At 43.9% G+C, this 13,413-nt stretch overlaps 1 protein-coding gene and 1 long non-coding RNA gene across 4 annotated transcripts in view; both read right to left on the bottom strand.

The window, feature by feature from the left end:
- LOC118230554 overlaps positions 1–5,030 on the bottom strand; it is a 62,213-nt gene extending 57,183 nt beyond the window's left edge. Inside the window, exon 1 of the long non-coding RNA XR_004765873.1 lies at positions 4,633–5,030. This is a non-coding gene — a long non-coding RNA (uncharacterized LOC118230554). The remainder of the gene's footprint in view (positions 1–4,632) is intronic.
- Positions 5,031–7,783: 2,753 nt separating this feature from the next.
- Positions 7,784–13,413, bottom strand: part of si:dkey-12h9.6 (macoilin-1) — a 22,030-nt gene continuing 16,400 nt past the window's right edge. For all 3 annotated transcript variants that reach the window (XM_035423729.1, XM_035423730.1, XM_035423728.1), the window contains one exon: positions 7,784–12,639. In XM_035423729.1, the coding sequence (XP_035279620.1) occupies positions 12,449–12,639 (191 nt within the window). In that variant the 3' untranslated portion in view covers positions 7,784–12,448. The remainder of the gene's footprint in view (positions 12,640–13,413) is intronic.

Below are 13,413 nucleotides of genomic sequence, written 5' to 3'. Positions count from 1 at the left end.
AGGACAGACAGCCACACTCAGGGTTAGAATGTGGGGAGGACAGACAGCCACACTCAGGGTTAGAATGTGGGGAGGACAGACAGCCACGCTCAGGGTTAGAATGTGGGGAGGACAGACAGCCACACTCAGGGTTAGAATGTGGGGAGGACAGACAGCCACACTCAGGGTTAGAATGTGGGGAGGACAGACAGCCACACTCAGGGTTAGAATGTGGGGAGGACAGACAGCCACACTCAGGGTTAGAATGTGGGGAGGACAGACAGCCACACTCAGGGTTAGAATGTGGGGAGGACAGACAGCCACACCCAGGGTTAGAATGTGGGGAGGACAGACAGCCACACTCAGGGTTAGAATGTGGGGAGGACAGACAGCCACACCCAGGGTTAGAATGTGGGGAGGACAGACAGCCACGCTCAGGGTTAGAATGTGGGGAGGACAGACAGCCACGCGGGCGTACTCAGTGTTTAGAGAGAGCCAAGTGCTTTCGGTTTCCTCACTGGAGGGGGCGATAACATGGCAGAACACATCTGTGCCGAAAACTCAGAAAGGCAAATATTTAAGTGTGTTATATTCATCATAACATTTTATTTGGTGGTTGGGGGGGGTGCTGCCCAGTTGTGATTATTGTATTGTATGCCCCCCCCCCCCCCCCGGAGACCACGCCCTTTGTTAGCGGTGACTTCTGTGCGCTAACCGTGCGCCTACCGCACACTGACGTCCGGTTAGCGAACGCCACACCCCGCTAGCGATCATGTGATTATCTGTGACACCTCAGTGACCCCTGACCTCTACCCTCAGAGGACCCAACCCAGGCGTAACCCCAAGATGGCCATTTCTCTACCGGACACAAAAAGCAGTGAAGTCAGACCCAATCTCTATGGGGGGTGGGGGGGAGGGGATGAGTTCACCCCAAGGAAAGTTTTGAGTGAACACCGCGTGCATAAAGTGGGGGGGGGGGGGGGTGGGTTGTAAAGATACAGAACATCTCCACTGCTAAGTATGCCATTTCATATCTGTATTAATAAAAATCTGTATTAATATAATCTGTATTAATATTATCTGTATTAATATTAGCACTTTCCATAATCTTATACATGACCGAATGCCCCAACCTGGCCCACAGGCTGTCATGTTGTCCAGTTCTTCAGAAAATTTGCACTCAATGCTCTTCGGTAAAGAGGAGGCCAAATATTTCAGAATAAGTGCTCATATCAAAGAAACGGCCTTAGACACCGGTGACGATCTTTCAGAGTTCAGTACATAAGACCGGCAAAACGCAGCTTCACTGATGAACGGAATATGCCAAATCTCTAGCCTCATCTTAAACAAAAAACCTTGACAACAGACGATTTTATAACTGCAGTCACTGTATTATTTTTATTTATGAACTTCTATACTGAACGCAAAAGCTTGAAATAACCATCACGCAATAAAACGTACCGTCTTATGGATAAGTATACCATAATATGCTGAATACATTTGAGGTACTAAAAATGTATTTTAAATTAAATTTAACATCTTTTTGCATAATACAATACATACGTGATTAGATTCAAATATCCTACTTAGGCTGAAGTAACAATCATTGGCGTATTTTGTGCACCATTTCTAGATATGAAATATTTCTGAACGCAAGTTGCAATCTATTGTAAATAAGTCCATCTCAGTTGTAGACGCAGCTTAACAGATTTCCGCTGGACGAAAAAAACTCAGATCAAGACTGCCGATATACGGGATCTTCAAATAGAGAAAAATGGGTTTTGTTGGGCAAGAGAAAAAGCACTTGTTTTAAGATTTACATTAGATTTTTAACCAATTGCCCCTATAGTGTTGAAAACAATGTACCGTTTTGAAAAGAAATTCATTTTACCCATTTGATAATCCTATACCATTTTATGTACCACTGATCAGAATGATGTCTTACTACCAAGCCATGCGTTTGCAATATATTAAAGGGGAATTGATGACAATACGTTACTCTGCTAAAACACTGTGTACAATAGCACAGTGTATCTATGCACAAGAGCTACGTTATAAAACATTCTAAAGATGCTTTAAGTTCATCACGAACCAGTTCCAACTTTTGGCATTTCTAAAATACGCGATACACGAGAGCAAAGAAAACATGAAAAAGCCTTCGGAAATAAGTTTAGATTTGAGAAGACAGTATGCGACAGAATTGCAATCCAGCTTTTTGTTTTATTTGGTTCGTCTGCTTAAAGCTGTTTTTGTTTTTACCTCTGCCAGGAAAGCGGTCCTTAAATATGTGAATGGGGTTAAAAAAAACAAACAAACAAACAAAAAAACAAAACAATGCCCAGACACAATGCAGTGAGTAATTAGACCGTCGCAAATCATCATAAAATAATTTGTTGGCTGAATGTCAGACAGCCAATTCAGACACGGTAAAGTCAGTGTGTGGCTTTCACACATTCCAGATTGTAATGGTAATTCTCAATTACAAGGACACACTTTAATGTGGAGCGGAGGATTAGAAATCCAGTGTTCATTTATATTTAAAACACTTGGTGACAGTTAGGCCTACGATTTCAGAGTAGCATCTGCCAGGAATACATCTGGTCTTTCATAAAATATGGAAAAAAACGAATTACAATTTTAAAAACATAAATCGCGCGTAATCTCCGTATTCAAAAGAAACAATTGTCTGGTGCCAACATCCAAATCCCCGCTATCAACAAAAATAAACGACTTTTCCCGAACGGGGCTCCCAGACCGTCGGTACAGCTTTCCACCGTCACGTGATGCACAGCGGCGCGGACGGGACTGGAACCCACCCGACGGGCAGACAGGCTCTGCCGGGGACAGATCGGTCACTCCGGTCTCGGTTATCAGGAGCCCCGGGCCATTTCCGCCCTCTGGTCCCGTCCTTATCGGACAGACCGGGCGCACGCACATCATGAGCGACCAGGAGCCGGCTGCTTTCACAAATTATCGGATTATTCAATATTGCAGCAGACGTCTTATTTCTCGAAATATCTGAAATGTCTCCTGGAAAAGAGGATCTGAAACAAGTGGAAATTGCATCTAGTCAATATTTTTGTTTTTTCTTAATGTATGAAATCCTTTTATACATGGTTGAGTGCTGCCATCGTGTGGCTGTACCGTAGGAGTGCAGATATTTCTTTAAAAATGTTCAGCTGACTGGTAAGTGAATACTGAACAGTCAGTTAATACAATTTCAGCGAAAGTAGAAGTCACCGAATTGTGTCGGAAATTAAAATTACAATGATTCACAATGAAATTCAAACAAAGGACAAATGTCAACTGGATCCAGGGCAAACCAATGACCAATACACGCAGACCGGTATAAAACACTAAATGCAAGTAAACTGAATAATAGGAGAGGGTATTTATTTTCCGTAGCGAAGACAAGACATTATTGAAGATTTCTGGCGGCTGGATCCTGATGGATCTGATCCTGGCACCCGATTGGTCAGTCCTCAGAGGAATCATCCAGACTGATTCAGCCCGAGTGCTCAGAGTGAGAGCAGATGGACTGCACCACACACTCCACCTTACTGAACATTCACATGTTTATTCAAGAAAGAAAATATACATTAAAAAAATAATCTGCCCTGAACTGTCACTATAGGAAGGGCAGGGTATCTTCTACAAAAAGATAAAACATTTCTGTATTCAAACAAATGCACATTCTGCAAATTTATATTCAATACCCCAATGTTCCAAATATATCCCCTACCCCAAATGTCCCAAATACATTTCACAACTCCAAATGTTGCAAATACATACCCCTATTCAGAATATTCAAAAACGAAATATTGCCCCATTTCAAATGTTCCACAAATCTTTGATGCCGTACCCACAATGCCACTGAACGCGCGTTCACAAGGGCAACACTGCCTGCGAGGCTGCGCATCCTGGTTCGTGACGAAAGAAAGAAAGAAAATACTGGAACAGCAAGGGAATACCCATCGGAATAACCTGCTCAGGAAAGCAGTTTCAACCACCATGTGCGAGAGTCAAATGAATTACCAAAATACCAGGACAGACTATAGCCGAATATAATCTTTTATCATCTCATATTTTCCGAAATCATTTAAATTCCTCGTCTCCAGCACTTAATTGATGTAATCAAAAATTGTACATGGACGGTTTTTGTCATTGCGTGTCACGTGCGCTTGCCTGGTTAATGATGTACTTCTGAATGAAATGACAAGGCCTTCACGCGCGTAATCCAGCCAGCGCTCGGGAAACGCGGCCAAGAATGAAGGGAGATTGCGAATAACAAGAGCCGAGGGATTACAGATGGCGGTGTAGCCAATTACCCAAGTGCTGCATCAAATCAATTCAAACTGCAAGGCGCGGAAATATTCCACCAGAGAACTGCCCTGTCAAGACGATTAATCTCCGCGTAGATTGCAGTAGGCTTCGCACAACTAGCAGTGTGGCCGTTCAGCCCCAAGAGAACATAATGCGAATAAACTGTTAATGTCTGGCTTGTTTGATTTGTCATCTACAGTTGTCATTTCCAGCCACTAGCCCACACAACATGGTGGCCTGCTGGTTTGCTAAACGCCAGGCAGGCCAAGATAAACCTGGTTTCTTACAGCAGTTAAGATAAATGTAGTGTTAGATAATGTAGCTTCTTACCACTTTAGCTCAGGTCATCCGCTTGCCAGATGAAACCGAGAGAGAAGCCGCCTGGAGGACTTGCCGTACAGCTACCGTTGCCGCGTGTGTGTTTGGTGAACGTTAAGTGAGCGAAAACGAGGTAGTGAGTTACCTCAATTTAATTAGCTCAATTTAAATAAGCCGCTCCAACTCTTACAACAGCCTGGCGTGTTAGCCATCTTAAGCAGCCATATGACGACTCTGCGGCGCTGGAATTTGCTCTTTTCCTTGGAGAATCGTCTGTTGTTGTTTTTTCCCTCCCAACTTAAATTCGGCTTGTAGTTCAGACCCAAGAACGCAGGTGGGGGGAGTTACCGGCGTAATCACACCCGCTGTAATTATTCAGATAATTGTGGCGACCACTTGTGGTTCTCCCGAGGGCAAGAGTGGGTTTCCGTGCAGCTATGAATGGCTTTGTGAATTGATTATTTAGAAACAGTTGCTGGCATGAATACCGAAACCAACTCAGCCCTTCATCACCGTCCCTGGGCTAATCTAGCCTAACATAATTTAAAGACCATAACATTTTGTTCACAAGTTTCATTAAAGGTGGAATAAGTTCAGTAGGTCAGTTGCAAGAAAAAACTTGTTCGCGGGAGGGCATTGAATTAAAAAAAAAACAAAAAAAACTTGCCAGGTAAATTACCTGGGGGTTTATAAACGCTCTCATGTATGAGCCCAAAGCTGTTAGCGGACCTGTGCCCGTTTGTGTCGTACGTCATGGTGTGAGTCGCGCTATATGTGCTGTGATTTATTCAGAGATCTGAAAGACGAAGTAAGCCAGTCCCAGTTTAGGGAAAGTCAACCCCTGACCCTGTCGCTGTGTCTGTAATGGGAACTCCCAAAGCAGTGGAGGTTTGGAAGTGTCACCTACCTCTGCATCACTCTCTCACACACACACACACACATACACACACACAAACGCACACAAACAACACAGGCTATGTCTAGTCTTTAGTGATGAGTCTGTGCTTGAACCCTCCAGGAGTTGTTGCTTAATTGGGACAGGTAATCCCACGGCCAAGGCTCACAGTGTTTAATTCTCCACGGCGTGTTACCTGCCCATCAGGAGGGCTGAATAAAGGTGCTCCAGCTTAAGGCTGCACCTGCATTTCTATATTATTATTTTATTATTTTGTTTTTTATTTGAAGGCTAATGAAGGAGGGCAGGGTGCTCTGAGATGTAGGCCAGCAGACACAGACAGGGTAAGCCCCTCTCTACCTCCATAGCCTGAGGCCAGAGCCGTCCCCCCCCCACACACACACACACACACTCACTCACACACACACACACTCTCTCTCTCTCAGAATGATCAGACCTGACAGTCGCTGGTTGTAAAGGGGGGAGGGGGGAGGGGGTGGGGCTGCTCCCGCAGGGGGGTGGGGGCAGGGGGGTGTGGAGGACTGTCGACCCCCCCCCCTTCCTCTGATAACCTTTGTGTTCTAGCACACGCTGCCATCCCCCATTTATGGCCCACTCTACAATCTTGCCCCCCTCTCTCTCCTCCTCCCTCTCTCCTCTCTCTGTCTGCCTCTCTCACTCTGTCTCGCTCACCCCACCTCCCTCTCTTCTGTCTCCTTTCACTCTCTCATTCTGTCTCGCTCTCCCCCCTTTCTCCCCTCTCTCTGTCCTGTCTTGCTCTACCCCCTATCTCCCTCTGTCTCTCTCTCCCTCTTGCTCACTCTCCCCCTCAAATTCAAGTTGCTTTATTGGCATGAAATACAAGCATAACCCCAATAAATACAAACCCCAGTCTCACACCCTAACCCTAACCCTCCCATCCCAGTCTCACGCCCTAAACCTAACCCTCCCATCCCAGTCTCACACCCTAACCATAACCCTAACCCTCCCATTCCAGTCACCCTAACCCTAACCCCGGCCTGCTAATGTTGAACATTTGGTGTCTGCAGCACAACAGATCTGTGTGCTATAAGTTCGTTGCTCGTTCAAAGATTAAAGCGATTAAACCACATTTTTGTGTTTTAATTGCTTTCAAATCATAAAGCACTGAAATTACCCAAACGGTGGATATATTTATTTAAATGAGTTCATCTTTGATCTGACGTTTGAGCAAAAGGCCCAGTGAGTCACTTTAATCTCCAAACCTGTCAGTGTGAAGATGAGCACAGATCCATAACTCACGCTTTGTACAGACACACTGCACATGTACAGAAGTCTCCTGTCTGCTTCACACCTAATGCTTCTTTCACATTTGATTTTCATCATCGCATTTAAAAAAGAAGAATCTTTTGGGCTATAGGATCAAATGAGCTTGACTTCAGAAAGGCGAAGACTTTCAGGATTACCTGTACCCAATGTATTCCTCTGCCGTTCAAAAGGGAACGCAAACCAATCAAAGGACATCTTTCCTTTCTGGGCCAGAGACGGAACGTGCTGGAATCTGGGGAAGGAGTTATGCACATATGAGAGAATCCACCAGGAAGCCCCACAGCTCCATAACGCTGCCATCTCCATGACCTTGAGGGCCGGGAGGGGGAAGGATGGATGGAGGGATGATGAACGGGGACAGACCACTGCTCTATACTGCACCATGCACTCGAAACCTCTCCTCCTCCTCTCTTCTCTCCTCTCCTCCCCTACCCTCCTCTCCCCTCTCCCCTCCCCTCCTCTCCTCCTCCTTTCCTTTCCTCTCCTCCTCCCCTCCTCTCCAGCTCCAGGATGCCCTCTCATCCAACCCCAGTTTCCACAAACAAACCTTCCCCAATCACAGGCCGTGAAGTCCCAGTATTGATTGCTAACAGAAGCCTCTGCTTTTACACTCAAATACCATTCAGCGTAAAAAAAGACAAATTCCACCGCTTCTTCCGCTTCTTTTCTCGTATGGTTTACCTCCATCTGTCCATCAGGAACTGGGAGTGTCGGTTAACCCTTTCCTTCCCTTCTGCGTTTAAATCCTTGGATTGGACTGAACTATTAACTTACCTTTGTGTGCGTGTCAAATCTTCCAATGAAAAATATAAATTAAATTAAAATATGCTTTCTGTAAAATGTATGATAGCCACTGTGGCCCTGGCGGGACTGTCCGGTAAGCAGAATATCCAAAATTCACACATCCTGCAGAAACAGCACACGCAGACTTCAGGCTCACTTACACACTTCACTCAAGTGGCCGGTGGTTTGGAAAATGTTTTATTGGCATTTGTTCCCAAAAGGTGTGGACAAAAAGCCAGAAGCCCTTACAGTAATGTCAGAACGCTATACTACACATGAGGGTGACTGTTTCTATGGAAGGTCCTCTGTAAGAACCAGGCCTGTGTCAAATAACCTCTGGAATGACCCTTAAGCCTTTACACAACAGTAAAATTAATCCAAATCTAACTATTTCCACCAATATTCAGAACAAAAATTATTCTTTTAGAAAGCTGTATGTTTTGGTTAGTAACATGTTTTGTTTATAAAATTCTCAGGGATCTACAAGGATGTTTTACCAGCATCTCATCAAAGTATTTAAAATGGATATTTGATCCAGTCCTGGTATAAGTGTAATGCCTTCATAAGCCTTCATAACCTCCATATGAGCATTCATAAGAACACAGATCATCATTGGGGTGTGTTGCCCATCACATATAACAGACCTGTATGTCATGGATGCTTGTGTCACAGATGGAGTAAACTCCATGGCTGTCTTTGCTGATTGGTATGTGTTTGATGTTTATTCATATTTCACTTGTGAAACAGAATTTGGCACCAGGCTGATCTCTTACGTGGTACAATAACTATACTTAATACTCATGCATGGTTATGAATGCCTATGTAGGGCTTATGAAGGCATTTGGTAGTTTTTATGCAGAACCTTTCACAGAAAGTGCAACCAGAGTTACATCACATCACAGGTGAAAAGATACATCCAGGTCCTCATACAGCAGAAACGTGGACATATAAAAATAATAAGAAAAGCATTTATATGAATTGAACATCAAGCATGAAAAATATTATTTTAAATATACAAAACGCCTTTACTTTAAACACTGATAAATAAAAAAACTACCAAAACAATTACAACAATTGAATAAAATTGTAAATATTATTTTACAAATAATTGCAGGTACATTTTTCCACAATACTTTTTTTTTATTTTTGTTTTTTAAAAAAGAACATTATAAGAAAAGAGTAAAAAAATTGAGCACCTCACATAAAAGGACGTTACCTGTGGCACAGACAGGAGTCCGTCAGAGTGGGTCCTGAGTGCAGGAGGAGGCTGTAGCTGCCTGACCCAGAGTCTCGGAGCACAGCTGCCTCTGATACCTGCAGACAGGTAAATAACCCCCCCCCCCATCTGCATATCTCCTCTTCATAACCTTCCAATTACAATTATCTTCCTGCTTTTATGAGCCATTTTCCTTTAAGAACAAGACAAGCTGTTATCACCACACACAGCAACAGACCCCGTAGTTTTACGTACATAATTATGGAAAAAAGAGGACAGGATGACGGCACACTTATAGTTTTTAGAGTGTTTTTTTCCTTTTTTTGGTTGTGTAAATATAACACTCAAAATGTGAGTGTTGAACTAAGGAATAATGTGTACATCTCTTTCACGGACGCAGAATAGCTGGATTGGACTAAGACTGCATTTGTCATACGGGCTGATAGGTACCTGTACATTGGGTTGTATATTTCGGCCTGTCTGGTAACACTGAATGATGTCACAGCGCAGACAAAGCTAAAAAAAAAAAAAAAAAAAACTGACAATATTATATAGTGAATATGATCTCTGTGAATATGATCCATTTTTTGGGCAATGCAAGACATAACAGTAGTTCAGACATCTGTTGTGTTTAAAATATCCAGCAAACCCAGCACAAAGTCATGGAACATGCAGACACGCTCCAGTGTAAAACATCCAGTCCTAATTCAGCCCTAACAGAGCACATAGAGTCCCACAGGGGCCGTATGGAAGAGCTGATTTAACACTGACATTTTACTCTGCAGGGGGAAATAAATACCCACAGCAAAATCTGACCAAAATTTTAGTGAAAGTAATGACTACCTGCGGTTAAATATACAAAGGTCAACGAAGCCATTGTACAGCACTTTGAGCTGCTTTTTGCATGAAAGGTGCTATATAAATATAAATAAACTTGAAAACTTGAAACATAAAACAACAAAAAAGTGACATAAAAATGCTAAATCGATTCAAAATTCAAATTCTTAAGAAGACTGTTGTATTCAGTGTTCAGATTAGAATGGTATTTTCCCCACTGCAATCAGCTGTTTGTTGTCTGAGCCCCACCCATAGACTGGCGCCACTGCTGTCTGTGAAAATCTCTCTCTCTCCTCCTGCCTGTGTCTCAGTCTCTTCCTCTTCCTTCCTCTGTCTCTGATCAGTACAACACAGCACAAACACTACCTTTAAACCATTCTACCGTTCTGTCTCCCATCAGAGCAACACAACACAAACACGTACTTCAAAACCATTCCACTGTGCTGTCTCTGATTGGTACAACACAACACAAACACTACCTTTAAACCATTCTACCATTCTGTCTCCCATCAGAGCAACACAACACAAACACATACTTCAAAACCATTCCACTGTGCTGTCTCTGATCGGTACAACACAACACAAACACGTACCTGTACACCATTCCACCGTGCTATCAATTCAAATAACTGTCGAGGTGTTGAAACGTCTCACAGGCTGAAACAAAATGGCCGCACAGCAATCCTCACTCAGGATCTGTGCTTCACAGCTGGGACTCACTGAGGCCTGCGGGTTGTGATCTGCACACTCCCCCATAAACCCGTCGCCTCAGTGTGTTCCACACTTCCTCACTCAGCCCACAGCCTCACCAGTACCACTGGACGCTACACGCTCCAGCAACCAGCACAGTCGCATGGCGCCTGCTGTCACCTCACCTGTTCTTAAGTCACCTTGAATACTGTTTGCCATTTAAAATAAACACTTAAAACATGAAAATGGGAGGGGGGGGGGGGGTGTGGAGGGATGTGGGGGAAGTATCGTATTCCATAACTAATGTGCATAATCTGCTGTGGCTGACTTTGACATGGTTGTTTATAGAAGGAAACACTGTCTATAACATCACTTCCTACAAAAACAGAGCTGTCTGCTAAATATGAAAACTAGCTGTCTGCGAATACAGGGAAATGAGAGAGGAAGAACAGTTTGAAAGAGATGGAAGGAGTCTGCTTTCAGAATTAATAACCCCCCCCCCTATACCCCCAACCCTAAAAGTCAACTGACCCAAATCTGTCAAACCCGAGCACAGAAGTCACAGCCAGGCGAGCGTGCACACATAGCCTACAGTGACAGGTACGTCACCTGTGACTTCAAACGGCCGACGCCCACAGGAACAAGCTCTTTCCCTGCCTCACCTGTAATCAGACTCGGCAGAAGGTAAAAGAACGAAAATAAAGCTGGCGAAGAACAGCGGCAGAGTCTGTATGTTTGCAGAATACATATCACCTCACTGCTTCAAAACATGGATCTTACACAAAGACTAAACAAATGTGTTTTTAAATGGATGGAGGCAAATCTGGAGAGGTTTTCTGTGTCTACGGTCTTTTTCTTCTTCATAACACTCGTAAACATTTTAAAGTTCAAATTCGGCTGCGCTGCACAGATCCTCTGTGTTACATCTGAAACCCGTTAGAATCAGCAAAACAGAGTTTTGTCATGGGTTCATTGCATCTTGAAGCAAAGCATTTTTTCAAAATCTGATTAGTCATTATTGCATAATTGTATGATCAATACATAGATGAACTACCAAAAATCTTATTATATATCACTAAAAATGAATCTTGTTCTTTTAAATATGATTTTCATCAACATGGATAAATTTAAAACCACTGTTAGACTATGAGATAGATAGGTGTGCAGCCACAGCCTTTGAACTAATCTGAACTTCACAGCTTGATTCATATAAACACCTCTCTCTGCATCCTGGCCTCAGGGCTGGGCCTCAGACCAGGATGTGAAACATATCAGAGGTTTACATTAAATATTAATATTTCAAAACATGTCATAAATAAAACATATTGCCATTTTTATCAAATGTATTGTATATTACACATTCTAAATTTCAGGCACAGGTTTAAGTTGCCAATGACAACATGTTCAAGCAACACTGTGGATTTTATGCAATATGAATGCACATCAAACAACAGCCCTCCGTGATCACTGATGTTTTAAATATCGGACACTTGTATGCACTAATGGTCTAAAATGCGGTTAATCATATTAAAACAAGCCAATTATTGTCAGACAGAATTAGGCCTGTGAGTATATGTAAGAAAATGGCAATAATGAAAATATTTAAATATATGGCACATTCCTGACATATTGTGTCTTATTCCATAATTATAGTCAAAAGAACATATGAATAAAGTTGAGTCTTTTTCTGGGGGGGGGGGGGGCTTAGCGGAAAGGTGTACCCCCCAGTGCTGAATCTGTCCCCCCAGTGCTGAATCTGTCCCCCCAGTGCTGAATCTGTCCCCCCAGTGCTGAATCTGGCCCCCCAGTGCTGAATCTGGCCTGCATACTCGCTCAGGATGTGGAGGAGCTGACCGGCTCTGAGTCTGTCTGTGTCTGCGCAGAGCCGTTAGCCTGTAGCGCGCCGACGAAAACCGCGTCCGCACCGCACCGCACCACTGACTCCGCTCCCAGCCAATGGAGAGCCAGCGTGCCGGAGAGAGCCTCCCGCCGTCCGTCTCTCAGACGTGTCCGTCTGTCTGTCTGTCCTCGTTTTCCCGCTGTTCGTGTCTGTCTGTTCGATGATTTAAAAAGGCTGCTGTTGGCTCTCGTCCGCGGGGCTACTTTTTCAGACACTGGTACATGAGCGCGCCAGGCTCCAGCCTGCAGGGGGCGACGTTGGGGAACTTTGTGAGATACTGCGGCACGATGGGGGGCGGGGCGGCATACGTGACTCCTGGCATGACAGCCATCACCTCCGCTATCTTCTGCTTCATCTCTCCAATCTCCTGGTCCTGTTTCATTACTGTTCCTGTGAGAGAGAGAGAGGAAGGGAGGGAGGAGGGGAGGGAGAGAGGGAGGAGGGGAGGAGAGTGATGAGTGACAGCGGGTACATGAATAAAGTCGTGTACACAAAGCTGTCGAAGACAGTCAGGGACACGTTAGCAGTGCACACACACATACACCCTGACATTAAATATTTATCATCTACACATACTATTAAACATACACGCAAACACGAGTACCATTACTACATACTATAAAACATACCGGCAGAAAAACATAAAAACAAAGGAGAAGGGAGGAATATGAAGATATGGTGTAGAAGCAACATGGTAGAATATATAGAAATAAAAGTACGTACATACGTATATGGGTGTATATAAACGTGCAGAGTGAATATGAATATTTACAGGGATTATAATGGATTTTAATATGGAGTTCCCCCTTTGGTGCTAAAACAGCCTGAATTAGTGAGGTCTGGCACTGATGTTGGGCATAAGGTCTGGCTCACAGTCGGTGTTCCAATTCATCTCAAAGGCGTTTGCTGGGGTAGAGGTCAGGGCTGCATTCAGATCAGTCAAGGTCTTCCACACCAAACTCAGCAAACCATTTCTTTATGGACCTCGCTTTGTGAATGGGGCCATTGTCATGCTGAACCAGGAAAGGGCCTTCCCCTAACTGTTGCCACAAAGTTGGAAGCACACAAATCTGTAGAAAGTCATTGTATGCTGCAGCATTAAGACTTCCCTTCACTGAAACTAATGCCTCCCATACACTAAACCCCTTCTAGACAATTAAAGAC

This window comes from Anguilla anguilla, chromosome 6 (genome assembly GCF_013347855.1).
Source record: "Anguilla anguilla isolate fAngAng1 chromosome 6, fAngAng1.pri, whole genome shotgun sequence".
Classification (NCBI taxonomy): domain Eukaryota; kingdom Metazoa; phylum Chordata; class Actinopteri; order Anguilliformes; family Anguillidae; genus Anguilla; species Anguilla anguilla.
This window is presented reverse-complemented; position numbering and strand designations above follow the sequence as displayed.